General features: G+C 39.3%; 1 protein-coding gene across 8 annotated transcripts in view; it reads left to right on the top strand.

Annotated features, from left to right (window-relative positions):
- The window catches only part of LOC129705704 (serine/threonine-protein phosphatase 6 regulatory subunit 3-like), an 86,735-nt gene that overhangs the window by 39,781 nt on the left and 21,030 nt on the right, over nucleotides 1-25,924 (top strand). For 4 of the 8 annotated variants that reach the window (XM_055649427.1, XM_055649423.1, XM_055649428.1 and 1 more), the window contains exons 11-18: nucleotides 239-303; nucleotides 6,282-6,397; nucleotides 8,185-8,270; nucleotides 9,380-9,466; nucleotides 12,169-12,266; nucleotides 23,172-23,226; nucleotides 24,565-24,695; nucleotides 25,514-25,641. In XM_055649427.1, the coding sequence (XP_055505402.1) occupies nucleotides 239-303; nucleotides 6,282-6,397; nucleotides 8,185-8,270; nucleotides 9,380-9,466; nucleotides 12,169-12,266; nucleotides 23,172-23,226; nucleotides 24,565-24,695; nucleotides 25,514-25,641 (766 nt within the window). The remainder of the gene's footprint in view (nucleotides 1-238; nucleotides 304-6,281; nucleotides 6,398-8,184; nucleotides 8,271-9,379; nucleotides 9,467-12,168; nucleotides 12,267-23,171; nucleotides 23,227-24,564; nucleotides 24,696-25,513; nucleotides 25,642-25,924) is intronic. The other 4 variants (XM_055649426.1, XM_055649430.1, XM_055649424.1 and 1 more) reach the window with 2 other exon arrangements.

Below are 25,924 nucleotides of genomic sequence, written 5' to 3'. Positions count from 1 at the left end.
TGAATTATTCAACTGAGTGTTGTTTGTATTGCAAATAGTTCAAAACATTTATTTTTGTCTTGTTTGCATGTGCAAGTTGTTTTCAACAGTCCTTCCAATCAATTAAGAGTATCTACTGCCTCAAAACTGTTGGAAGTGGCAAAACAGAACCATTATTCTAAAGATCAATAAATTCATGAGAAATGTTATTTTTTTTTTTATTGAAGAATATATATTAACTTAGATTTTCATTGTCCAGTTGTTGCAGAAGTGCCAATTAATTCAGAGAATACTCGACGCATGGGACAATAATGAAAAAGAACAGTAAGTGACATATTGCTTTGTTTTTAGTTTGTTATCTTCTCGGACACCTAAAAAAGTAAAAATGCCGACAGGCTTTCTGGATCACTGCATCCGTGTAAAGGGGCCAGGTTAGGTTGCTGGTGGTATAGATGCATACAACAGTCGACCATCTCTTGAGCACCTCTGTTGATGAGAACAGGAATGTAGTCACTCTCACTTATTTAATTCAACAGCCACTTTTTCTGTCTTGCTGTCATTTTTCTGATAACATGACATTAAGTTCTCAATGTCTCTCTTGTACTACTCATTGTTACAGATCCAGCAGACAACAATTGTCAGTGGCAGACTTGAAGATCAAGTTGGTGTTGTACTTGGCCATGCAGTCATGGGTTTACAGGGAGTAAGGCAAGGGGCTTTATCCACAACCTTAAGAGGCACCAGTGTTAGGGGGCAGGGTGTAGGAAATGGTGATGACCAATTCTAACCAACTGAGATCTACCCGTCAAGAAGTCCAGAAGCCAGTTGCCAAATGGAAGACCAAAGTCCAGAAGTTTAGAGATGAGCTTGTTTCATATTATAGGGTTGAAGGCTGAGCTGTAGTTAATGAATAGCATCCTGACCATAAATGTTCTTATTGTCAAGGTTATCCATTGAATGTATTGCAAGACAGATGATTAAGATGGTTGGTGGTTGATTAAATGAATGCAGTAGATATCTTCTTAAAATTGTGGTAATCAGTTATTTTTCTTTTTACAAGACGTTGTATAGTCATGGTACCCTGGGATCAGACTTTTTAAGATGTATATCCATCACAAGCACAGATTGTAGGGTAAAATTTACACACAGCCTGGAATTATAAGTGAGAAGGACAACAATAGACTACAAGAAAACACAAAATAGAAGTTAACAAATGGAAGCGATAGATTTTAATACAGAAAAACGTGAGATGACCAGAGAAATAATGGCACAAATTTAGACTTAATTGCAGAAGCAGTGGCCAAGGTAAAAATAACCATAATATCCTGGCGTGCGGTGTTGAGAGTGTGGTTCATAAAGCACATATGATCCATAATTTTGATGTGGTAAATAGCTGTTCCAGTGGTTTAAGCATCATGGTTGATTTCCTATCATTATTGCCACGCGTATCGAGGTATAGTGGAAAAACTTTGTTTTGCTTGCTCTACAGGTAAATCATATCACGCATGAGTACAAAATATAGACACAAAGCGGGAGTAACTCAGTGGGACAGGCAGCAACTCTGGAGAGAAGGAATGGGTGACGTTTCAGGTCGAGATCAGACTAGTTGGGGATAAGGGAAACGAGAGATGTAGACGATGATGTTGAGAGATAAAGAACAATGAATGCAAGATATGCGAAAGAGGTAACGATGATAAAGGAAACAGGCCATAGTTAGCTGTTTGTTGGGTGAAAATCATGGGGGAGGGATAGAGGGAGATGGAATGAGGTTAGAGAAATTAATATTCATACCACTGGGATGAGTTAACCAGGGAGTTAAAAAGGGAACAGTCTCTGTGGAAGGCAGAAAAGGGGTGAAGATAAGAAGATATGACTAGTGTTAGGATCCTGTTGGAGGTGGTGAAAATTTTGGAGGATTACACATTTCGTCATGCATGAGTATATCAGGTAGTCCAAAAGAGAAATAAACCGAGTGCAGAATATTGTGTTACAGCTACAGTGAAAGTGCAGATATTAAAAAAGCTCAAGGACTGCAACAAGATAGATTAGAAAGTCAGGAAATCATACTTAACATATGAGAGGATTGTTCAAGAGTCTTATATCTGGGTGGCACGGTGGCGTAGCGGTAGAGCTATTGCCTTACAGCGCCAGAGAAGCGGGTTCGATCCTGACTATGGGTACTGGTCTGTACATAGTTTGTACGTTCTCCCTGTGACCCTTCACACTTCTATACCTTTTGCCCGAAGGGAGACGGGAGAAGAGGGAGTGGCCTCTTAAAGCACATTAAGAAAGCACGCCTATCTAATTTCAGCTTAGTTTATTGTCACGTAGTCCCGTGGTCACTGAGGTACAGTGAACAGCTTTTTGTTGCATGCTAACCAGTCGGCAGAAAGACAATACATGATTACAATCAATCCATTTACAATGTATAGATACATGGTAAGGGAATAATGTTTAGTGCTAGGTAAAGCCAGTAAAGTCAAGAGATATCAGAGGTAGATAGTAGTTCAGCACAGCTCTCTGGTTGTGGTAAGATAATTCAGTTGCATGATTACAGCTGGGGAGAAACTTACCCTGAAACTGGTGGTGTGTGTTTTTACACTTCTATACCTTCGAGCCCTGGGTATGTGCTATGTTAATGCGAGCTTCAGGGATAGGTATTCTAGATTTAAAGCAGTTGTACTTTTGGATTTTGATTACTTGGCTTTGAATTGTTTACTAGCCTCTTCTGTTTTATGTTATTTTGGTCTGATACAGATTCAAGCAATCATGAGTACATTTGTGTATATTAATTAGGATTATTGGGTATCAGAATTGGGGGAAAAAAAGCTCATAGTAAATTAAGTAAATTGTATCAGAACTATTAATAAGTGTAATAGGTTCAATGATTAAATATAATCTAAGTAGATCTGAATTTATAGAATATTAATATTTAAGTAGATTTTTTAATATCTTTTAATATATATGGCTGATTACTGAACATAAACAGTGTAAAATGTGTAGGGTTGTCTGCATATTTCCTTGTTGTTTAAATCCAGACTATACAGTGCCATGTGATTTCCAGATCTTATAAACGGTCAACATTGGTGTGCTTGACCTCCTCCTACTTATCCTTGGACCATGATCCCACAGATGAGCAACAGGCATTAATCTCAAACACCATTACTGATTTCATCACTTCTGGCTGTTTGCCTTCCACAGCCTCCAACCTTATCGTTTTCCCAGCCCCGCACAGGCCGTTTTTACCTTCACAAAATCCACAAACACAACTGCCCTGGCAGACCTATTGTTTCTGCCTGCTCCTGTCCCACGGAAATGATTTCCACGTACCTCGACTCCATCCTATCGCCCCCCCACGGTCCAATCTCTCCCGACCTATGTTCAAGATACCTCACATGCCCTTTGTCTCTTTAATGACTTCAGCTTTCCGAGCCACCACTCCCTCATCTTTACTATGGACTCTACACCTACACTCTACACCTCCATCCCCCACCAGGAAGGCCTTAAAACCCTCTGTTTCTTCCTCGACCGCAGAACCATCAATGTCCCTCTGCTAACACTCTATTCCACTGATCCTCGCCCTCAACAACTTCTCCTTTGACCCTCCCACGTGTTCCAAGTCCAAGGCGTAGCTATGAGCACCCGCATGGGTCCCAGCAATGCCTGCCTCTTTTAAGGGTACGTTGAACAATCCCTGTTCCCGGCGTACACTGACCTATCCCCGAACTCTATCTCCGTTACATTGACGACTGTATTGGTGCTTCCTCCTGCACCCATGCAGAACTCATGGACTTCATCCACTTCACCACCAATTTTCTTCCTGCACTAGAATTTACTTGGACCATCTCCGACACCTCCCTCCTCTTTCTTGATCCATCACAAGAAATAGACTATTGACTAACATCAGTTACAAACCCACCTATTCCCAGAACTATCTCGACTACACCTCTCCCCACCCTGCTTCCTGCAAAGACTATCCCCTTACTCCCAATTCCTCCGTTTATGCCACATCTGCGCCCAAAATGAGGTATTCCATACTAGAACATCCGAGATGTCCTCATTCTTTAGGCAACGGTGGTTCCCCACTCCTATCTCCACACTCGTGTCTCCTCGGTATCCCGCAGCTCCACCCTTGCCCCCCCTCCCCCTAGTTGCAACAGAAACAGTCCCCCTAGTCCTTACCTTCTACCCCATATGCCTTCGCATACAACACAACACATAATCCTCAGAAATTTCAGCCACCTCCAACGGGATCCCACCAGTAGCCACGTTTTCTCATCTCCACCTCTTTCTGCCTTCCACAGAGACTGTTGCCACTGCAACACCCTGGTTAACTCATCCCTTCCCACCCAAATCACCTTCTTCCCTGGTATCTTCCCCTGCAGTCGCAGAAGATGTCCCTAAACCTCCTCCCTCAGCATTGTCCTGGGACTCCAACAGTCCTTTCAGATTAGGCAGAGGTCCACTTGCACCTCATCTACTGCATCCGTTGTTCAAGATGTAGACTCTTATACATCAGCGAGACCAAACGTAGACCGAGTGATCATTTCGCTGAACATCTTCGCTCAGTCTGCCTGAACCTACCTGATCTCCCAGTTGCTAACACTTTAATTCTCCTTCCCATTACCACACAGATCTTTCTTTTTTTTCTTTCTTTTTTTTAAAATTACAAAATAGACTTTATTCAAGTAATAAATATATACAATGCGTGAACCGTGCAAAAAAGTCATCCGACATTTTCGGAGGCTATACAAATTGTTTAATACAGTTTATACATTTTTCAAATTCCACAAAACTGTCCCCCACCCGTGCCACTCATGTAGCCCCCTGGCGTGGGATACCTTCCCTTATTTTGAGGGGCGTCTTCACCATACTGTGCCCCCCATGTCCAGCAGCGGAAGGACCCTAGACTGTGGCCCTCCCCCACCGAGCCTTGGCGTTGGCTGCACCGAGCTTCAGTGAGTCCCTCAGCACGTACTCCTGCAGTCTGCAGCGGGCCAGTCGGCAACATTCCCTGACAGACATCTAGCTCCGCTGGGTGGTGAACAACGCTCGGGCAGACTAAAGAGCGTCTTTCACCGAATTGATGACCTTCCAGCAGCACTCGATGTCAGTCTCTGAATGTGTCCCTGGGAACAGTCCGTAAATCACAAAGTCCTCTGTGACGGAGCTGTTCGAGATAAAGCATTCCACGGACCCTTGCATACTTCTCCAGACTCTTTTTGCAAATCCAGATCTTTCTGTCCTAGGTCTCCTCCATTGTCATAGTGAGGCTAAACGCAAATTGGAGGAACAGCATCTCATATTTCGCTCGGGCAGCTTTTAGCCCAGTGGTATGAATATTGATTTCTCTCACTTCAGGCAGCCCCAGCATTCCTTCTCTCTATATCCCTCCTCCATCCAAGTCGCACTAGCTTTCATTTTCACCCTACAAACAGCTTACAATGGCCTGTTTCCTTTATCATCCTTACTTTTTTGCAAACCTTTCATTCATTGTTCTTTATATCTCCACATCACTGTCTATATCTCTCATTTCCCTTATCCTTAACCAATATGAATTAGGGTCTCAACCTGAAATGTCACCCATTCTTTCTCTCCAGAGATGCCGCCTGTCCCGCCGAGTTACTCTAACTTTTTGTGTCTATCATCGGTGTGCTAAATACTGTAAATATATTTACTTCCTTTAAGACACAATATTACTCTATTTTCTTTGAAGCTAAGTGTAGACTAAATTTGAAGGAATAGTTGCATCATGGATTTAATAGAATTTGTGGTCGAGATTTTCATGAGATAAATTCCCCTCCAGCAAGTACATTGACATGTGAATTTTGTATTTAAGTATGCGATTGGATCTTGCATCAAGTCTTTACATGGAATATAATTTGGGTGTGTTTGATCATCATATTTGAGACACGCAAAAAACATTCAGTCTTAAAAATAGTGTATTTTAAAGACATTAGGCTAAATGCTATACCTAAGACAGGGCTATAATATTAAACGCTAAGACAGGACTACAATATTAAAGTTCTTCCTTTAAAATAAATGACTTAAAGATTTATAGTACAGAAAGTAAATCCAGAACCCTTGATTAAATCATCTTGCTGTAGTAATGGGATCAAAGATTGAGAAATATTGATGTCAGGAAGTTCTTTAAACAAAAGATTGAAATTAACTTTTAGATCTGGTGGTAGAAACAAGAATTCTGCAATGGTTTGAAGAGCAGCAATGAGCTAGAGGACCATTTATTTTCTTCTGGGATGGTAACCTTCAGGTGTATCTTATTCTATTATATTGTCTTTCAGATCAGAAGGTGGAAGACGGAAAGGGTACATGGGTCACTTAACACGGATAGCCAATGCTGTTGTGCATAATGCTGAGAAGGGGCCAAACAGTGCATTAATAAATCAGCTGCTTAAAGGTATTATCCATGGTTTTTTTTAGAACATGTATTTCAGCACGGCTGTAATTCATTCTATATTATTACTCAAAGTGTACACTGGTAGTTGACAGCTTAGAAAACATTTACTCTGCAGTTCAAATTCCTTGAATGTTCATTTGGAAAAGGTGGCAAGGAAGAAGAAAATTAGCTTCCATGTGCATATACATTGTTAAGAACAAGGTTCTGTCCTTCTACTTTTTACTTGTCGATAACTGGACAACAGACTGGATCTGATTTATGAACTGAGAGCTTTAACCATTGGTCTCTGCTGCATTGACTCGGCTCTTAATAAACCTGATTAAGGCTGCTGGAAGAAAATGAAGGTCCAAATTATACTTCTTTGCAACACGATGTAGCTTCATTACTTGGTTGAATTACTGGGTTTTTTTTAAAGTAAATTCAATGATATTTAGAGTCGTGGAGTGATACAGTGTGGAACCAGGCCCTTCAGCCCAACTTGCCCACACAGGCCACCATGTCCCAGCCACACTATAATTTATTGTCAAATATACCTAAGTACAGTGAAATGCTTTGTTTTGAGTACAACTCAGTAAAATCATACAGCAGACCTCAACTAGGCAAGTGTCGCCAGGTTTCTGGCTCCAACCAAGTTACAAAGAGTTCATCGAACAGTTTTATATTCTGCAGCATATGGCCGCAGGCGGTACCTCGCAGTGTCTCCCCTTTGATCTCGGCGACTCCCCACAGGGTCATCCCTCTTTGAACTCGGTGGCCTCCCTGCCAAGTTCTGCTTTCAATCTCGGCAATCTCAAGTTAGGTTTCCCCCCCCCCCCTTCATTCTCAGCGGACTCCACCGGGCTCCCCCTTCCATCTTAGTGGCACACCGCCGGGAAGCTCTTGATGAGCCTCATTGCAATTGGTAGTGTAGGTGCACACCGCTCTCGACAGTCCACCCTGCTCTCGACGGTTCCCCTACGCTCTCGACGGTTGGTCACGAGTTCCCTCCTTGCTCTTGGCAGCGCTGGTCCTGTCGATGCCAGTGACTCATGGCCAAGTTCGTAGCCCGTGGTGGGTGAACCAGGCCTACCAGGCGGGTCCTCGGTCCTCGACGAGCGAGCTGGGCCTGCTGGTGGACTTGGCCGCTACTTTCCGGGACACTCCCGGCGTGCTGCTTGCCAGGACACTCCCTGCACGCTGCTTGTTAGGGCACAATGTGTTTGCAAAAATAAGTAAGTGTAGAAGAAAATGCCACAAGTAAAACCTGGGCAAGCAAATAAGAAATAGATAAACCTAATATTGTAAAAATGCTGCTAAATTTTTGCCCCACATTCTTCACAGGGAATATTACTAGATGAATTAGATTTTTGCTTGTTAATTTATGTGCAGTCTTAACCCAGAAATATCAGTCTGTCCCTGGATCCCCAAATGCCCAGCGAGGTCAAAATATTTATGGCAGGATAAGCAAAAAATATCCAATCCAGGAGGATTTAATTTTCTGACCCAATTTCTAAGAGATTTTCTGAGAGGTCAAACAAAACAGTAAAAAAAAAAGGGACACAGCACTGGAGTAACTCAGCGGGTCAGGCAGAATCCCTGTAGAACATGGATAGGTGACGTTTCGGGCCAAGACCCTTCTTCAGAATCGTTATGTCTGCAGATCTGTGCAAGACATATAGCTTTTGCTTTTTGCTATACGTCGACAATTTTTAAAATGTATGTTTAGAAATGGCAAAACCTGGGTAGAGAGGGAATACATATTAACTAATTCTAATATTTTTAATATTGTTTCTTAAATTTGTTTTCAGATCTTGATGAGGATTACAGGGAAAGATGGGAAACGTTTACCACGGGTTCATTGGCAGAAACCAATAAGAAGAATACTGTGGATTTGGTAGGTTTTGGAAAACAATTGCAAATATTGAAAGGTTTTGTTACACACGGTGAAGGGCCTGTCCCACTTTCACAACCTAATTCACGACCTCTGCTGAGTTTGCCCATGACACATACTCGCAGCATGGTCGTCACGAGGTTGTAGGAGGTCGTACGTAGGTCGTGATGCTAGTCGTAGGTACTCGTGGCATGTAGGTCGGGGCGTTTTTCTAGCCTGATGAAAAATGTCCACGAGTAAAAAAGGTTGTGAATTAGGTCGTGAAAGTGGGACAGGCCCTTAAGGCTGCAAACAGCATGATTTACAATGAGACAGAAGGAGACGGAGTTGGTGGTGAAGGTGTGGAGTTTATATAGGGTTGAAAATGATCACCAGTTTCTTCATTTATTTTATCAGTGCTATTGTAACGTGGATAATTGTTCAAGAATGGTTGCATTAATTGTGGCTCAATGTACATTATAATTAGGATAACTAAATTAGTTCATATAAATGAGCAAATTAATTATTTGTAAAGTTTTTGGGTCGAATATTCCCATTACTTTAAATTGGTAACTGGATTAAGGTTTTGACATTGTTTTAAAATTTCAAGTTGGTGCCTTCAAATTATTTTGCAAAGTAAATTGACTATTAAGCATTTCTTAGACCAGGGTTCTAACTTTTTGTATTATAGGCAAAACTTCACATTCTTCAGTGAGGTGAGATTATATTTTTGAGATGTATAGAAATATGTGAGTTGACGTAAAATTATTTATGTTCAAGCATTTCAGTTTATTAAAATATGTTCTGAGGAATGTTGCTATCAAACAAAAAAATGAGTTGTATTATACACATGCAAGTACTGAATTTGAAAGAAGTTTGGAATTGCAAAATATGTTAAAACTATTTGGTATAGTATTGTAGGTAGCCAAAAATGCTGGAGAAACTCAGCAGGTGAGGCAGCATCTATGAAGCGAAGGAAGATGTGATGGTTCGGGTTGAGACCCTTCTTCAGTATTGTATAGTATTGTGATTATTATGTGATTAGACTAATAGTAAACCTACTTTGATTAGGGTGGAACCAGATAGCCTAAGGTATATAGTGGAATAACGTAATTGTTTACATTTTATTCCAGGTTAGCACACACAATATACATTCATCCAGTGATGATGAAGTTGATTTTAAAGAACAGGGCTTTGCTCCAGACTCAGGGTTACAGCAAGTAAGTCATTGCATAATTTTATTTTACTTGTAAAATACAAATGGTTTGCAGAAATGTAGATTATATAAATTAACCTTGGCTGTTCATTCTGCCCTATATACTAATACAATATATATACTGTTGTTTAGCTGAATAGATAATTGCTCAGTTTTAATTTCAGTTTCTAGGTGCTCTTGCACCTTACCTTAAAGCTTGCTGAAATTGGGACCAAAAATTAGGCTTATCTGATTCATAATTGCCGAATATTGATCAAGAGTCAGGATATGCAATGTGCAACATAACTCTTAATTTCTGCTAGACGACTATTTGAAAATCATAATTAATCAGCATGTTAATCAGTGTGGGCTAATTACCATGCTCTTTTCCAACTTGCCGAAAAACTGTTAAACTGTTGGAGTATTGGGAGTATTGACAGAATATCAAAACAGTCATCTGCAATATTTGCCCGCCCAACACTGTTAAAGGCCCAAGTTTACCAAATTTGCAGTGTTTTACTAAATGTGATTTTTATTTAATGTGATACTTGGGGTGGCACAGTGGTGCAGCAGTAGAGTTGCTGCCTAACAGCACCAGAGACCCAGGTTCGATGCTGAGAAGGGATGCTCGCTGTACAGAGTTTGTATGTTCTCCCTGTGACTGCGTGGGTTTTCTCCGGGTGCTCCGGTTTTCTCCCACACTCCAAAGACATACATGTTTGTAGGTTAATTGGCTTTGGTAAGTTATAAACAATGTCCCTAGTGTGTAGGATAGTGTTAGTGTACGGGTTGATTGATGGTCAATGCGGACTTGGTGTGCTGTAGGGCCCGTTTCTGCGCTGTATCACTAAAGTCTAAATACTTCAATAGTTTATAAAATAGTAATCACCAATTCATAATGAATGAGTGAAAACAGTTACCTGTGTGCTGAAAGGAGCATAATACTTGGAGATTTAAATGAAAAATCATGGCTAATTGTTACAATAAAATGAATCTTAAACAAAATCAACTATTTTTATAAAGTGTAAACTGCTAGAGTCCACTTATGAGTTTTCATTTCTATATTATGGAAGGCAATTGCAATGTTTAATTTGAGGTTACACAATTGTACAGTTAAAACTATATTAGAGTGCAATTGACGTGTTTTTAATATTAAAACAACTAAGAGAACTCAAGACTTAAATTAAAGTTTTTTTGAAAAATATCTTATGGCTGTAAATGATGAGAATTTGGGATTTTATAAACCCAGACCAGTTTAGTTGCTTTGAATGCTTAATGATGAAGTCTAATGTTGTTTAGTGATTGAGGGGATATACATATACAAATAAACAAAATGAAGATTATCCTAAACTTTACTATTTGCTCCTAACTTATGTAAAGTTCCTTTGACCCATCATCCCTGTACTTGCCCACCTCGGGTCCCTATTAACCAATGTCTACATTTTTAAGGACATTATTATTTTCCTATACTCCTGTGGTTTGCCCCTCATTATCACCATAATGTTCCTTAGCTCTTAGAACCTCCAGGATATCTGCAGTTCTCTAACAGGATTAATAATTCCCGAATTCCTGAATAACTTCACCATTGACAGTCACTTGCTATTTTCTTGAACTGTGAAATTCCCTCCAAAGATCTACCACACTACTCTTTATCTTGGTTTAAGACATTGCATAAAATATTGCTTTGACCAAACTAGTGATTTGATATAGTATTTTGTGATATGTTTGTTAATGTTCATATGAAAATCCTTGACATTCTTTTGTATATTAAAGATGCTATATGTTAATACAAATTCTTAGCGTTCATGTTTGGGTGTTTGAATAGCTCCAAAAATATTGCAGTTTAACCGGGAAATTAAATTCCATTGTTCACAGTGATTGAAGCTGCTTCTCAGCTGTTAAGTTGAATTCCTTATCATAGATTTGATGAAAATAAAGTTTTGGGCAAGAAGTTGCGCTTGCGTTTACTGTACCAAAATTTAATGCAAAATTAGCATTTATTTCATATACTGTAATCTCTTCAGCATGTTAGAATAACATTTTGGAAAGTCAATTTTATAGAGAAAACGACTATTCAAAAGATTTATTTCACCAAGGTCATTGTTTCTGAAAACAAATTATTAATCATACTATGCATCTAAATAATTTCAATTAACTGTTTCTCATATTAATGTAAAATATAATTTAATCAATTCTTTATAGTAGAATTATGAAAAGATCACGCAGCCACCAGAGTGATTCTGATGCAAGATTGGTTAAAAAATACACAGCTTTTTAGTTTTTTTCCCCAGTATGTATGTATACCCATATCAGTGAGGATTCATCACATTTTCTTATTTAAGCTTGGAACAAATCGATGACTCTGGGCCTGGAAGTGCAGTTTAAAGACAATTTACAACAATGTAGCCTACCAATATGAATCATTGGAAAGATTGCCACTATTTATCCAAGGGGGTCCATCCTATCCATTAAATCCTTTCATAGCAAATTACAAGGAGTTGAAATTGATGACAAAATACTTGACCCTAAAGTTGTACATAGTGAAGATCGATATGAAAAATGACCAAAGGATCCTGATCAGTAGGCCAATTGTGCTGAGAGATGATTAATGGATTATTGCCCATTTGAAAGAATTTTGCTAGGATATTTGGGTCCCCAATAAAGTAAATTTATTTATATGGTTGAGTATCAAGATTATATCCCTGTCATTGGTCCTGGGTTTGCCAGGCCTTTTCTGATTATCAGATGCAACAAATGACGTCCAATTTTATTGACCAGTTCGGCTTCAATGATGAAGAGTTTGCTGATCAGGAAGACATGGTGAAGTAAGTATGCCTTGCTTGACACTGGTGTATATAAGCCTGATTTGGGTGACGAGCTATAAATCTTTTCTGGTAGCATGAATTTTAATGGAATAAAAATAAATAACTGACAGGAGATTGGAGCCTGCTTGTCTATTTTCCGCTCTTATTGCCATTAAAATGTTCCTCTTGTCTAAAATGTTGGAATACTGATTTATTTAAACTGCTTTGGCATTTTGGGTGCATTTTCCTTTGGAATCGGAATTTACTTCTGCATTGCATGAATTGTAGAATTGATTTCTTTTAATCTTGTGTGTGAAACTTTAAATTTTGAATCTGCTAATTATTTCAGTTTAGTAAAAGTAACGGCAACACATTACAAGGATGTCCAACATTTTGGAGGTGCCAACTAGATACGAGTATCCAAACCAGTGATTAGGGTGCATTGGTAATGTAGAAATGAGCTTGTCCACAAAAAATCTAAGCTCATCAATGTACAACTATTCCCCTTTTTTTTTTACAAAATTAAAATCTATTCTGCTTTATTTTCTCAACCTGAAGAAGAAAGCGTTTGAGCTCTCTTTTCTCTCATTATCCCTTCATTATTTCAGCAAAAGCAAAAACACCTATTGGATTTATGTCTGATTGATTAGTTAATGGGTCTAGGGTCAAAAAATTGAATATCTGAAGCTGAAAGTGAAATCCTCTTTGACCAAAATGAATGCAACTAGAGGAGTTTTAATGAGCTGCATAAATTAGTTTATATGTTGGACTTCACTGTTGTTTGGTTATTAATTAAATAATTCTGATCAATAATTAGATTGATTCACTAATTTTTAAATTTTTGTGTGTGATTGTCCAGACTTTGCTTTCTAACTACCTAAACTAAGGTATGATAATGCATTTACATCTGGTCAACCAGCCATAGGACTCGTTTTTAGACTTTAGCATTGGGGGGGGGGGGGGGGGGGGGGGGAAGAATCATTTTTTTTGTAGACTATTGAGAAAAAAATAGATATTTCTCACCTTTTTAACTTCAGAATGATGTAGCTCACCTAATATTGGGAAAAAATTATCTGATATATGTTCCCTTCTTCAGATTGATTGTAGGGGAGGTGGTGTGGATGAAAGCTGGAAGCAAGGAAAGGCAGGACAAGGTGCACAGATAATAGGTGGACACAGGCGAGAGGGGTTTTGGATAGGCAGATAGTTGGACAAAGACCAAAGATGAAAAAAATAGATGTGAGACAAAAGAGTTGCGAATTGTAAAGCCAGAGGAATGAAAGTGGAGGGGAAGGGGAGAAATAGGTGCGAGTCAAGGTGGGGCACGGGGGGGAGGGGGGTTTGTTAGAGGTTACCCCAAATTGGAGAATGTTGTAAGCTACCCAAGTGGAATATGAGGTGCTGTTTTTCCGAGTTTACGAATGGCTTCACTCTGGCAATGGAGGAGGCCCAGGACAGAAAGGTTAATATGTGAATGAGACGGACAGTTAAAATGATTAGCAATAAGGAGAACTGGTAGGCCTTGGCAGATCGAGCACAAGTGTTTGGCAAAACGGTCACCTAGTCTACGCTTGTTTTGCTGATACATCAGGAGTACCGGATACAGTAGATGAGATTAGAGGAAGTGCACGGGAACCTCCGTTTCACCTGGTAGGAATGCAGGGGCCCCTGGATGAAGGTGAGGGAGGAGTACACATGAACCTCAGTCTCACCTGGAAGGACTGCTGGGATCTCTAGATGGTGGCGAGGAAAGAGCATTCTGAAATTTTAGTTTTGTGTGATTTATTTCTATACTTTGTTAAGATGTTCTCACGAGGAAGCAGCTTTTAGGTAAATCAAATAGTAATTTCAGTTTAAAACTAGTTCCTAGTATTAAACTATTATAGTTCTGATTCTTTCAGTTCCTACACTCCCAAAATATCTCTTAGTTGTCTTTTAACGAACACTGTAAAGATAAGTACATGGTGATATACATAATTGTCATCTTCCTATTGTTAGAACCACTGACATTTTGTGCACAAACTCATCTTAATCATTATCCATTTAAATTAAGTTTGAATGGGCCATGTCAACTGATGAACTGTCCACAAATTAATTCTGTTTAAGGCAGATGAGTGGAAAAAGTGAAATTTTTAATTTTTGTACTGATTTAATCAGTGGGCTTGATCTTTAGTCATCACATAGGACTTTCCCTATTTTCTGTCAGTGTGCAACGAGCATATTTACAGATTATAAATTCAGTTCATCCCTTTTTTATTTTAAAATTTGTGTAAATTACTTTACATTAGGTTTGGATTTAATGCTATCCATTGTATATTAGATATACAAATGCATTTCTCTTTGTTGCCCATGCATTGTGAAGAGATACAGCTGAAGTTCAGTGTATCCTTTGCAGCATCTTAGTTGCAAGCTGCTTTTTTGGACTACAACTAACTACATTCTTTCTGTTCTGTCATATTTCCTCTAGTTGTAATTTGTGCCAAATTCTTACTCAATATCTCTCCACACTATGTATTGATCTCCACACCAAAATTATTCTGGCAACTCTTGAAGGTGTTAGATCAGCTGTGCAAAAGTACCCATTAGAGATTAGATTCCTTCTTGTAATACTGAAGCTCCCTGAATGAGCCAGATTGAATGAATAGATGCGCAATTGTGATGAGAATTGATGACATTGGAAAGATCATTACCTATGTGATTCTACCCATTGTTTACATAAATCTGTTTTTTGTTTCGTTGATATCTGCAGTTGAAGAGAAGCTGTTTCGCATTTAGTGAAAAGAAACATTTTGTTTCCATGGATTATCTTGGCACAGAAAATTGTCCCTTTTGATACCCCACTTGAAGAGACAAGGTCTGATGGTCAGCCGTAATGACTATAAATTTACCCCAGAAATGATTGCAAAGTGAATCATTTTTATAAAGGGGAAATAAAACCTCATGATTCCTTGAGAATTTGATATCAATAATCATAGTTATCAAGTTGACCATGAAATGACATGTGCTCTCCAAAACCTGGCTGCTTTAAAGCTTGCATGTTAATTGCAATAAGCAACCTTTTCTGGTGCTCATTGGTTAAAGTACCAGCATAAGTCATAGGTTTCAGATGACCATAAAGTAGAATTAACTGTTATAATTCCTGAGCAATTGTGCTATCTCCTTTATGAAACATTTATTTGTACAATAAATGGCTGTATTCTTCTGCGTAGAGTAACTTTTGGCCCAGTCTTGAGAAACTGTTTGGGCTTGTCTTTTGATGTTTTCATGATATGGTCTGGTCTACACTTTGATTACTGTCTTTACTCATGGTAGACTTTGCTGCACAGATCAATTTGTAATATTTGATGCCATGGACTCTTTCATCTTGCTGAATTTTAATTGAATTTCCCAGACTTGGAATCTGAGAATGACATTTCAAGACACCTGCACCATTTTCTCAAACTCTGGCAACTCTAGCATATACTTGAGTATATGTGTAGTGGTGTCAGGTTATTTGCTATTTCCTGGACATGCCAAAGGTTCTGTATTCTCAGATCATTTCTGCATTGAACTTCAATCTTCTCTATGGATTCTGTACAGAAGCCACTTGCAAATACCAGTGGATGAAGTTTGGAGACACTTTTACTTCTGTTGGTGGTGCTTGGTGGTGGTTCTTTGTGAGAGTGAAGTGCATTCTGCGTTTGATATCTTCTGAAAAATGTAACGATACATTTTGAGGAAATTGTACACTGATTGGAAAGGTATACTTTCACTGGATGCACACATATGTATTCAGTGGCTGAGACTCAACCCTTGTGAAAAGACATCCGCTGCTGGATAATATGTTAACTGGTGAACAATTTCAACAATATACTGTTGATCCTTTCTATGATTCGGGGCTTTAAAGTATAATTTTCTCTTCCCACAGTCATACAGTGCATCCTGTGAATGAAAGGGTACATCTTGCGTCTTCTGCTCATGCAGAGATTAAACGCATCCCAAGTCAAACAATTAGCTCAATTGAGGTAATTTCCATTTTGCACTTTACGTGGATTTGTTCTACGGTATTTTTTCTGTCTCAGCAGAAAATTGAATTTTGCCAACATTCATTTGCTTAAAAACTAAAATATGTTTACAAATTTAACTGAATCATCATGTAAGCAAATAACATAAAGAAAGATAACCAGTTGTCATTCCTTTAAGCTTAGATCGAATGCTTGTTTAAAACCTGTTTTGATATTTTGCTACAAGGCTACATCTAAAACTGACTGGAGAATTACCTTACAGGAATTTAGTTCATTGCTCAGCCTTTTGACGTTGTGGTTACATTGCATGGAACCCAAAGTTTAGATGAATATCCACATTCATTTGTTTATACAACTGCTAATTTTTGATTAATTTGATAAAGTAATTGAAATAAAACACCACAGGAACATTCTTTTTCATTGAACAAAATAAACTACTTCCCAAACTACAAATACAATAAATGTTGTGTTCTGCTTAGGTTTCATTTATCAGTAAAGCAAGAGATATAAAAAAAAAAGAACCTACTTCAATCCTTTAGCTTCTCACCGTTCAATTGGGGTAAATCAGCAGATGAGAATTTAAAATATTTCTAGGACACAGCTGATCACAGTGTGCACTGTCACAGATGATGTTGCACATATGTTTTGAATTGCAAGCAATCTTTGGCTCTAAACGTGGCTGGAAATTCTTGACTTTGCCTTCTTCGGTAAAGAAGCTCCATCTTTGAAATGTAATCTTACTTTGCCCTTTTGAAATGCTCTTTTCTAACTGGTTAAGTCTAGATTACAATTAAAGAATTTTGTACTTACCCTGCATCAACTGGAATCTTGAGGCATTGCCTATTTTAATGGATGCATCACTGCCAAATATTGCATCCTGGTAATAAATCTCTGGGAACTATTTTTCTAGCGCTTCAAGTCAGACCTATGATTTGGCTCTTGTTCGCTCATCTACTCCAGAGTTAGTTCAATCTCTTTATGCATATCTCACTGGTCCTCATAAATCAAATCTAAATTGATGTTGACAAAGTGACAAATTTGAATAGTAGTGGAAAGGGAAACATCAGCCTATTGTGTAAACCGACTTTAATAGTATCAACTGGAGCGAAGACTTCTGGCACTTGAATGGCATTAAGCTTGAAAAGACAAACGCTGAAAAGGAAAAAATCAGTGTACTTGAATACTAAATGTTCTGGCTTTCGAGATTGAAGGGAAGCATTAAGCTAATCTTTACTTTCAAAAATAGGTGTGTTGTGTCTTGCCAGTATGAAATGGGAACTAAGTGTTCCCATTGGCGGCTTTAACAGATGAAGAGTAAAGGATGAGCAGACAATCCACTCGCAGGAAGAGATAATGCTGGCAATATTCAGCATTTAAAGAAATAACTGTGGAGAGAGAAACCAACCCTTTGTTAGGGTCTATAATCTGAAAAAAGCACTCTGCCTTACCTGCTGAGTATTTTCAGCAGTTTTGGGTCTTGTTTCTGATTTCCTGCATCAGACATACTTTGGTTCAGGAGGAATGGAAAAAATTCTAGTTGCATATTCCAAGAGTGCGCTCCTCTCTCATTACATGTTGGATAATATTGCTTGAGGTTTCAACCTTCTGTACCTCTCTTTCTTCCTCTTTGCATTCACTACTTCCACAGCTTCGCTGCTGCCAACCCTGCATGTGTGACCTCTGGTCTCCTGAATCTTCTTCCAGCGAAGAAGACAATACAATACAATTTATTTGTGTCATTTGAACCTCATTGAGGTTAAAACGAAATTTGTTTTCTGCAGTCATACACACAAGAAAAAGAACCAAGACACAACACAATTTACACAAACATCCATCACAGTGAATCTCCTCCTCACTGTGATGGAAGGCAAAGTCTTATATCTCCCCTGCACTCCTCATTCTCCTCCTGGTGTCAGAGTCAAAGCCCCGGTGGGCAATGGTAAGTGTCCCGCGGCCATTAAAGCCACGCCGGGTGATGCAAGGCCGTGCTCCGGGTCTTGGTGTTGGAGCCCCCGGTGTGCGCTAACAGTCCCCGCGGCCATTTAAAGCAACTCGGACGGGAGAAGTCGCCGTTGCGGAAGCCCCAAAAGCGGTCTCCCAGCAGGGACCCGCGGGCTCCCGGTGTTACTGTCCACCAGACCTGCGGTAAGCCTCCGAATCTCCAGGGTCGGGCCGCAGCAGCGCGCCACCACCGCTCCTCCTGCTCCGAACTCAGCCAGCTCCGCGATGGTAGGTAGGTCCGCAGCTCCGCGACTGGAGCCCCAGGTCGTTCCGGTTGGAGGCCGCTCCACGGTGACCTTCAATCTGCTGGATCAGCTGCTTGGGGAACTGTTTAGTTGGCTGAAATCTAAATGATTAGTTGGAGTGCAAACCAGTATCCCCATTCAGTGATAGGGTGATGTATTCAACTAAGAAAATCAATTGGTTGGTGACCAGCAAGGTTTACAGCAGCTTGATGCTGATTTGTATGTTAATATTAGAGTTTTTAATGAATAACTTTTATATCTCACCATTGCTCTCACTATTGGGAGCATAAGTGGGCCTAGTCTTTTTACAGAACAGAGAAGAGGAAAGCTAGAGGTAATCATTTAATTCCAAATTACATGTTTTTTTTGAGAATGCATGAAAGAAATCTACAAAGGAAATGAAGGAGAAAGGCATGAAGATATCGACGGTGTTGGGATAGTGGAACAGACTTTGTGCAGTGGAGGAAAGGAGAAGGAAAATATACTTTATAAGACTAAGAAGAGAAATGATAAGATGTAATAAAAGGGTAATGGGCCTGTCCCACTTAGGCGAATCTTTGGGCGACTACAGGCGACTGCCGCAAAATTTTCAACATGTTGAAAATGTTTTGGCAACAGTGGCGACAATTTTTACTGTCGTAGTTTGTCATAGGTGCTATCATAGGTTGTCGCCAGGTGTAGTAGGTGAATTCCATTAAAACTAGACCCTGGCACTCGCCTAAAGAGTCGCCTAAGTGGGACAGGCCCATTAAGGGGAAAAGAAGGAGATAGTCTGTGTGAGACATGCAAGAACTTTTTGTGGCTTGTGTATTTTGTTTTTTGAACAATGGGCATTGACAAGTGGCTTTGTACATGCCATGTCCCAACATCTGAACCACTGTTTATTGATCATGATCAAATTTGGTAAGAGTAAATAGTTTACAATTTTATTCTATTACTTCAGGTAAAATAACCTGCCTGCTTCCCATTGTGTATCAGCCATTTATGTTCAAGGAAAGTACTAACATTTTGTCGTGGACTTGATGTATTGGTTACATCTGGATGATGACGATTTGAAAACACACCTCAATGGTTCAGTGTTCAATGGTGCTTTTATTGTCATATGTACAAATGCACAGTGAAATTATTTATTTCAAACAGTCCAGTAGAGTATTGCCATACCTAAGTACATCCTGGTTAGCAAATCGTACAGAGATAGTCTACCTATCCTGCATGACCATGGTCTCCTATCCTCTTTGCCAGTTTTTGCAAGATAGCATTTCCTTTAGGTGCAAAAGGATCATTATATGATATAATCATTATTAACAAGAATCAGAAACTGTCAAACAGTGTGAAAAGTGTTGTGTTCGTAAGATGTGAAAATCCTTCTTATTTGGTTTGATTGCAAGTTCACAAGTTATATAGTTTAATTCTAAGGCTATGACTTCTGGTCCTAGACTCTCTTACCAGTGGAAACATCCTTTCCACATTCATTCTATCTATGCCTTTCATTATTCTGTAAGTTTCAATGAGATCCCCCCTCAACCTTCTAAACTCCGATGAACGTTTGACAGCACTGGGCCTCTCCTCGCTGGAGTTTAGAAGGTTGAGGGGGGATCTCATTGAAACTTACAGAATAATGAAAGGCATAGATAGAATGAATGTGGAAAGGATGTTTCCACTGGTAAGAGGGTCCAGAGGAGGTTTCCCAATCATTCCTGGAATAATTCTTGTAAACCTCCTCTGGACCCTCTCCAGAGCCAGCATTTCATTCCTCCGATATGGGGCCCAAATTTGCTCTCAATACTCCAAATGCAGCCTGACTAATGCCTTATAGAGCCTCAGCATTACTTCTCTGTTTTTGTATTCCAGTCCTCTTGATATAAATGCTAGCATTGAATTTGCCTTCCTTACTACCGATTTGGCTGTCAATTAACTTTTTGGGATTCCCGCACCAGCACTCCGATTTGCACCTCCTATTTCTGGATTCTCTCTCTTTAGAAAATAATCTACGCCTTTATTCTTATTACCAAAATGCATGACTCTGCACTTCTGCACTTTGCTATACTGAATTTCACCTGCCACTTCTTTTCCGATTCTCCTAACCTGTCCAAGTCTTTCTGCAGAGTCCTTGCTTCCTCTACACTGCCTGCCCCTCCACCTATCTTAGCATCATCTGCAATCTTGGCCACAAAGCCTTCAATCCCCTTATCCAAATCATTAATATACAACGTGAAGAGAAGTGCCCCCAGATTACTTCAAGAAAGCTTGATTGCTTGAAGCTGTGTTAGTGCAGGATCTCTTGACCCATCCACCCCCCCTAGAAAGATGGCAACTTTTCTTCCAAGCCTCTCTGTGTATAGTGATTATTTTAATAAGGGTGCCTATCAAGATAAGTTTATAATCTTCTGATAGATCAATTTCACATCAAAAATGGTTATTTGAATGACCTGTGAATAAATGATTTCAGCATCTGCAGTCTCTTGGTCTCTCGGTGATTTAATGGTATTGTTCATTGTTCATGGTCGCTGGCCAGCAGGAGGTGACAAAATGAGTGAGTGGTGGGGGGGAAGAGAAGGATTTAATTAAAAACGTGTACATAAACATGACAAAATGTAATCAGGAGTGGATACTTGGAATGAAAAGTGAAATCTCTACCGAAATGGAAAGAATCGGTGTTTCTGCGTCTGGTGTTGGCGTAGCAACGAATCAAAGGCTAGCACCCACAAGACGGGCAGACACACACACACACACACACACACACACACACACACACACACACACACACACACACACACACACACACACACACACACACACACACACACACACACACACACACACACACACACACACACACACACACACACACACACACACACACATATAGATAGATGGCAAAATGCAGGCAAATGGGACGAGCCTAGAATGCCAACTTGATCTGCATGGACAAGTATCAAAGGGATTGTTTCTCTGCTATAAAGCTCTATGACTCAATAATAAATGGGCAAGAGCTGGAAAAATATAAACCTTGTGCAAGCAGATGGGATTAGTTTAAATTTTCACAATGCGAGACACGGATATCAAAGGCTGAAGGGCCTGTTCCTGTGCTGCATCTATGTGTAATAATCATATTGTAAGCATGATTCAATTCTTGTTCGGCCTTGAGACACTTCAAAAATAATACAGAGCTTTGTTGTTCTTTTGCGAGAATTCAGTCCTAAAGCATTTGGGAAATTATTTAGGTTTCTTTCAACTGTCTCCCCGCATTCAATGCAGCTTACCCTTAGTGAGTTCTTGACATTCTCCATCACCGTTTTGAAAACAAGACAAATTTGCCATCTTCAGTTTGTGGCTGCTTGAAACCTATTGTGATCTATAAGTAAATTTGAAGATACACTAAAGTGATGGTATTGTAGATAGTGAAGATGGTTAGTGTAGTAAGGTCACAGTGGGATCTTGATCAAATGGGCAGAGCAATGGTTAATGGATTTTAATGCAGAAAAATGTGAGGTGATGTATTTTGGTAAGTCAAATCAGGGCACGATCTTCACAGTAAATGTCAGGGCTTTAGGGAGTATTGTCGAACATAGGGATCTTGGAGTGCAGGTACATAGTTTCTTGAAAGTGGCATCACAGATAGATAAGGAGGTCAAGAAGGCACATTGGCCTTCATCACTCAGCGTTTTGAGTATAGAAATTGGGATGTTATATTATGGTGTACAAGGTACAGGTGTGTTGGTGTTTGGATTCAGTTTTGGCCACCCTGTTATAGGAAAGATGTTGTTAAACTGAAAAGAGTGCAGAGAAGATTTACGAGGATGTTGCCAGGACTTGAGGGCCTGAGCTATAGGGAGAGGTTGGGCAGGCCAGAACTGTTTTCCTTGGAGTGTAGGCGGATGAGAGGTGATCTAATGGAGATGTTTAAGAGCATGAGGGGAATAGATAGGATAGATACACAGTCTTTGAGCCACAGTAGGGGAATTAAGAACCAGGGACATAGATCGAGGTGAGAGGGGAAAGATGTATTAGGAGGTAGTTAAGGTTGTTAACGACATTTAAAAGACATTTGGACAGGTACATGGATAGGAAGGATATGGGGAAAATGCGGGTAGGCAGGACAAGTATAGACGGGGCACCTTGGTCAGTATGAGCAAGCCTGAGCTAAAGAGGCTGTTTTAATGCTGTATGTTTATGGTACACCCATGAAGCATACAATCTTTGTAGAATTTTGCATATGTAACATTCTAACTTATGGATAGTAGGCCTACCCTATTTTATCTAATGCGTAAGCAACTATATACAAGGAAAGATGATGTTCCAGAAGGTAGGTATTTTAGTTGGGTCATTTCCTGCATCTGTTTATGAAAATGCCAGTTACAATATTTCTTTAAGCTTCGAGTTTGTCATTTAGGTCTAGTATGTGTTGATGTGTAATTTACACGCCCTCTTAATAATACAAAATGCAAGCAGTAGTAAATGATTGCTGTACAACATTTGTTTGGTTAACATGAAAATAATATAATTCTTGTTTTCCTAATTAATTCAAATCCTTGGAAGACATGTTATCAATTCATAGATTCTCTGCTGATTCTGATGATCTGTATATTCTTTATAAAATTATTTCTCATTGCAGAAACTCAGTTTATTTCTGCTATAGTTTTGTAATCCTATTCAACATTTTGCATCATTTGCAGTGTCCCCTTTGAGCGAATTGGTGATATCAATTTTTCATTGAATACAAATGAGAGTGTAAGTATTTGCTCTTTTTTATGCAGTGGGGTAGAGGAGGTATACTAAGAATGTTTATTTAATCATAATATGGGTTAAATGAAATTCAACCCATCTATTTGTTAAAAGTCAGGCTAATCTTTTTTACCAAACAATACAGTAGGGATCCAAATTTGATTTGCCTATCTTTGCTAAAATAACCCATCTGGGTTGACTGTGAAGGTACAGGTGATGTTGTCTCTATTAAACTGTATAAATGCACTAAATGGATGTATAAAATGAAACTGAAATAATTAAAGTGAACCATTATTATAGTTTTGTATTTTTCTGCAAACTAGTTGCAAATAACATTGTGGATTGTTTTATCATAAATTGACTTTAATACAGTGATTTACTTCAGCGCTAATTGTATACATTGGGTATGAAAGCAAAGAATTTCACTGTGCCTAGTCACATGTGACAATAAAGTATTCCATCCCATTCCATAAAATATTCCATTAGATTCCTTTGATTTTGAGCTGCTAGATTTAGATTCTTGGTTCTGCCATTCAGCTAAGTTCTGACTAAAAGCGATATGTCTCCTTTCAGTGAGACCATCTGCGCCGCAGCATTTGGGGGAGAAAAACTGTCATTAGGAGCCATTTAGTCAATTTATTCAGCTCGCAGTATGACCCCAGTGAGAATTTGATTAATCCAGAAACATCCCCACAAATTACGAGAAGCCAAGGAAGACTAGAAATTGATGCTTGGAGCACATTTTGGCTTCACTGAAGAGTAGTCCCCAAAGCATCACAGTGATGGTTGCTTTTGGTTTCCTCACTATGATCTTTCGTAAACAGTTTCACCTGAAGCACCTCTTTGGAAGAGGAAGGTCACCAGCCTAAATAGAGGCATTTTTGAACACATTCTCATATGCATTCAATTTGTGGCATTATTGAGATGGTGCCACAACTGCCAGCATGATTGGGTGGAGTGCCAAAGTACAACATTGGGTCCTAAAATTACTTTGTGTAAACCTAACTTCTCAATTTTTTCAGTACTTGTAACAATTGCCCATTTTATTCTGTTGAATTTCCCAGAGTTGAAGCACTCTGACGTTTTAATGTTCATTTCTTATTGCTTGGAAACTATTTGATTGCTTGGAAACTCTTTGAGTTGAAGTGTTCTTATGAAATACAGTTCTCAGTTCCACCAATCTGATAAATCATGATACTTTCATTTCTTTGCTAATTTAGCGAGAAGTGTAGTTTGGGCTATTAATTCTCAGAGGATCGTTAATTACTTTCTGAAGCCTAATGCGAAAATGTGGTTTTTATTTTATTCTTTGGGATCTTGTGACATATGACCATCTTACTCCAGGCTAATGTAGCACTATTTGAGGCATGCTGTAAAGAAAGGATACAACAATTTGATGACAGCGGGTCCGATGAAGAAGATATTTGGGGAGAAAAGGATGTAACCTTTGCACAAGATACAAAAAATCGACACAGGTGCGTAGCCTGGGACTTCTCCCATTGTTTCCTAAATACTCATAGAACATAGAGTACAGTACAGGAGAGGCCTGTTAGCCCATTTTGTCTGTGCCAAACATATTGCCAAATTAAGTATGCACACGATCCATATCAGTTTCCACCATCGCCATCCCTTACAATATGTTCCAAGCACCTACCACTGTGGAAAAAAACCAAAAATGCCCTGCACATCTCCTTTAAACTTTCCCCCCTCTCACCTTAACTCTCTGCCCTCTAGTATTTGGCATTTCCACCCTGGGATAAAGGTTCTGACTGTAAACTATTGATGCCTCTCATAATGAGATCTCCCCTCAGCCTCCGATGCTCCACAAAACAAAATACTAAATTGGTCCATCCTGTCCTTGTAGCCAATACACTCTAATTCAGCAACATTTCAGTAAATCTCTTCTGCATCCTCTCCAAATCCTTCTGGCAATGTGGTGACCAGATCTGCACACAAATCTGCAAATGTGACATCCAAAGTATGAAATGCTGCAGCATGACTTCCAGACTCTTATACTCAATGGCCAACTGATGAAGGCAAACATGTATTCCTTCCTTACTTGTCCATCTACTTGTGTTGCTTCTTTCAAAGAGCTGTGGATTTGGACCCCAAGATCCTTCTGTAGATCAATTATATTAAGAGTCCTGGAATTAACGATAATTTCCCCTTGCTTCTGGCTTCCCAGACATGAACCTCGCCTTACCCATCTGCCCCTACCATTGAGATGCTTCAGCTGATAGGAAAAACTATAAATGTTGCCAACTTATTTTAAGTTATTTTGTGTTATGTGCAGAAGTTCAGGTAGCACAGACAGTGAAGAAAGCACAGATTCTGAAGACGAGGAAAGTGACAAACGGAATAATACATTTGAGCCCAGTGGTACCAATCCGGATGACAGAATGGAAATTGATGCAAATGATGGCAAGTAGTGAAAACACACATTTTCTTTAATCTTAAAATGATATGGATGTGACTTGTGACAAATATCAACTGAAAATTGTTCATAATTAAAGTATGTATTTAAGGAATGGGACATGTAGTATGTCTCGGTTATCTTAAAATGGTGGGTTGACTTTGTTTTGAAATGGTGGTTTTCAGTGAGGATTTGTTGAATATAATTTTTCCATTGTCAGTATCTGTTTCTTGCTGTCGTAGAGTTATGCACTATAGAGACAGGTTCTTTGTCCATCTCATCCATGCTAAA

Source organism: Leucoraja erinacea, chromosome 18 (assembly GCF_028641065.1).
Source record: "Leucoraja erinacea ecotype New England chromosome 18, Leri_hhj_1, whole genome shotgun sequence".
In the NCBI taxonomy this organism is placed as follows: domain Eukaryota; kingdom Metazoa; phylum Chordata; class Chondrichthyes; order Rajiformes; family Rajidae; genus Leucoraja; species Leucoraja erinaceus.
This window is presented reverse-complemented; position numbering and strand designations above follow the sequence as displayed.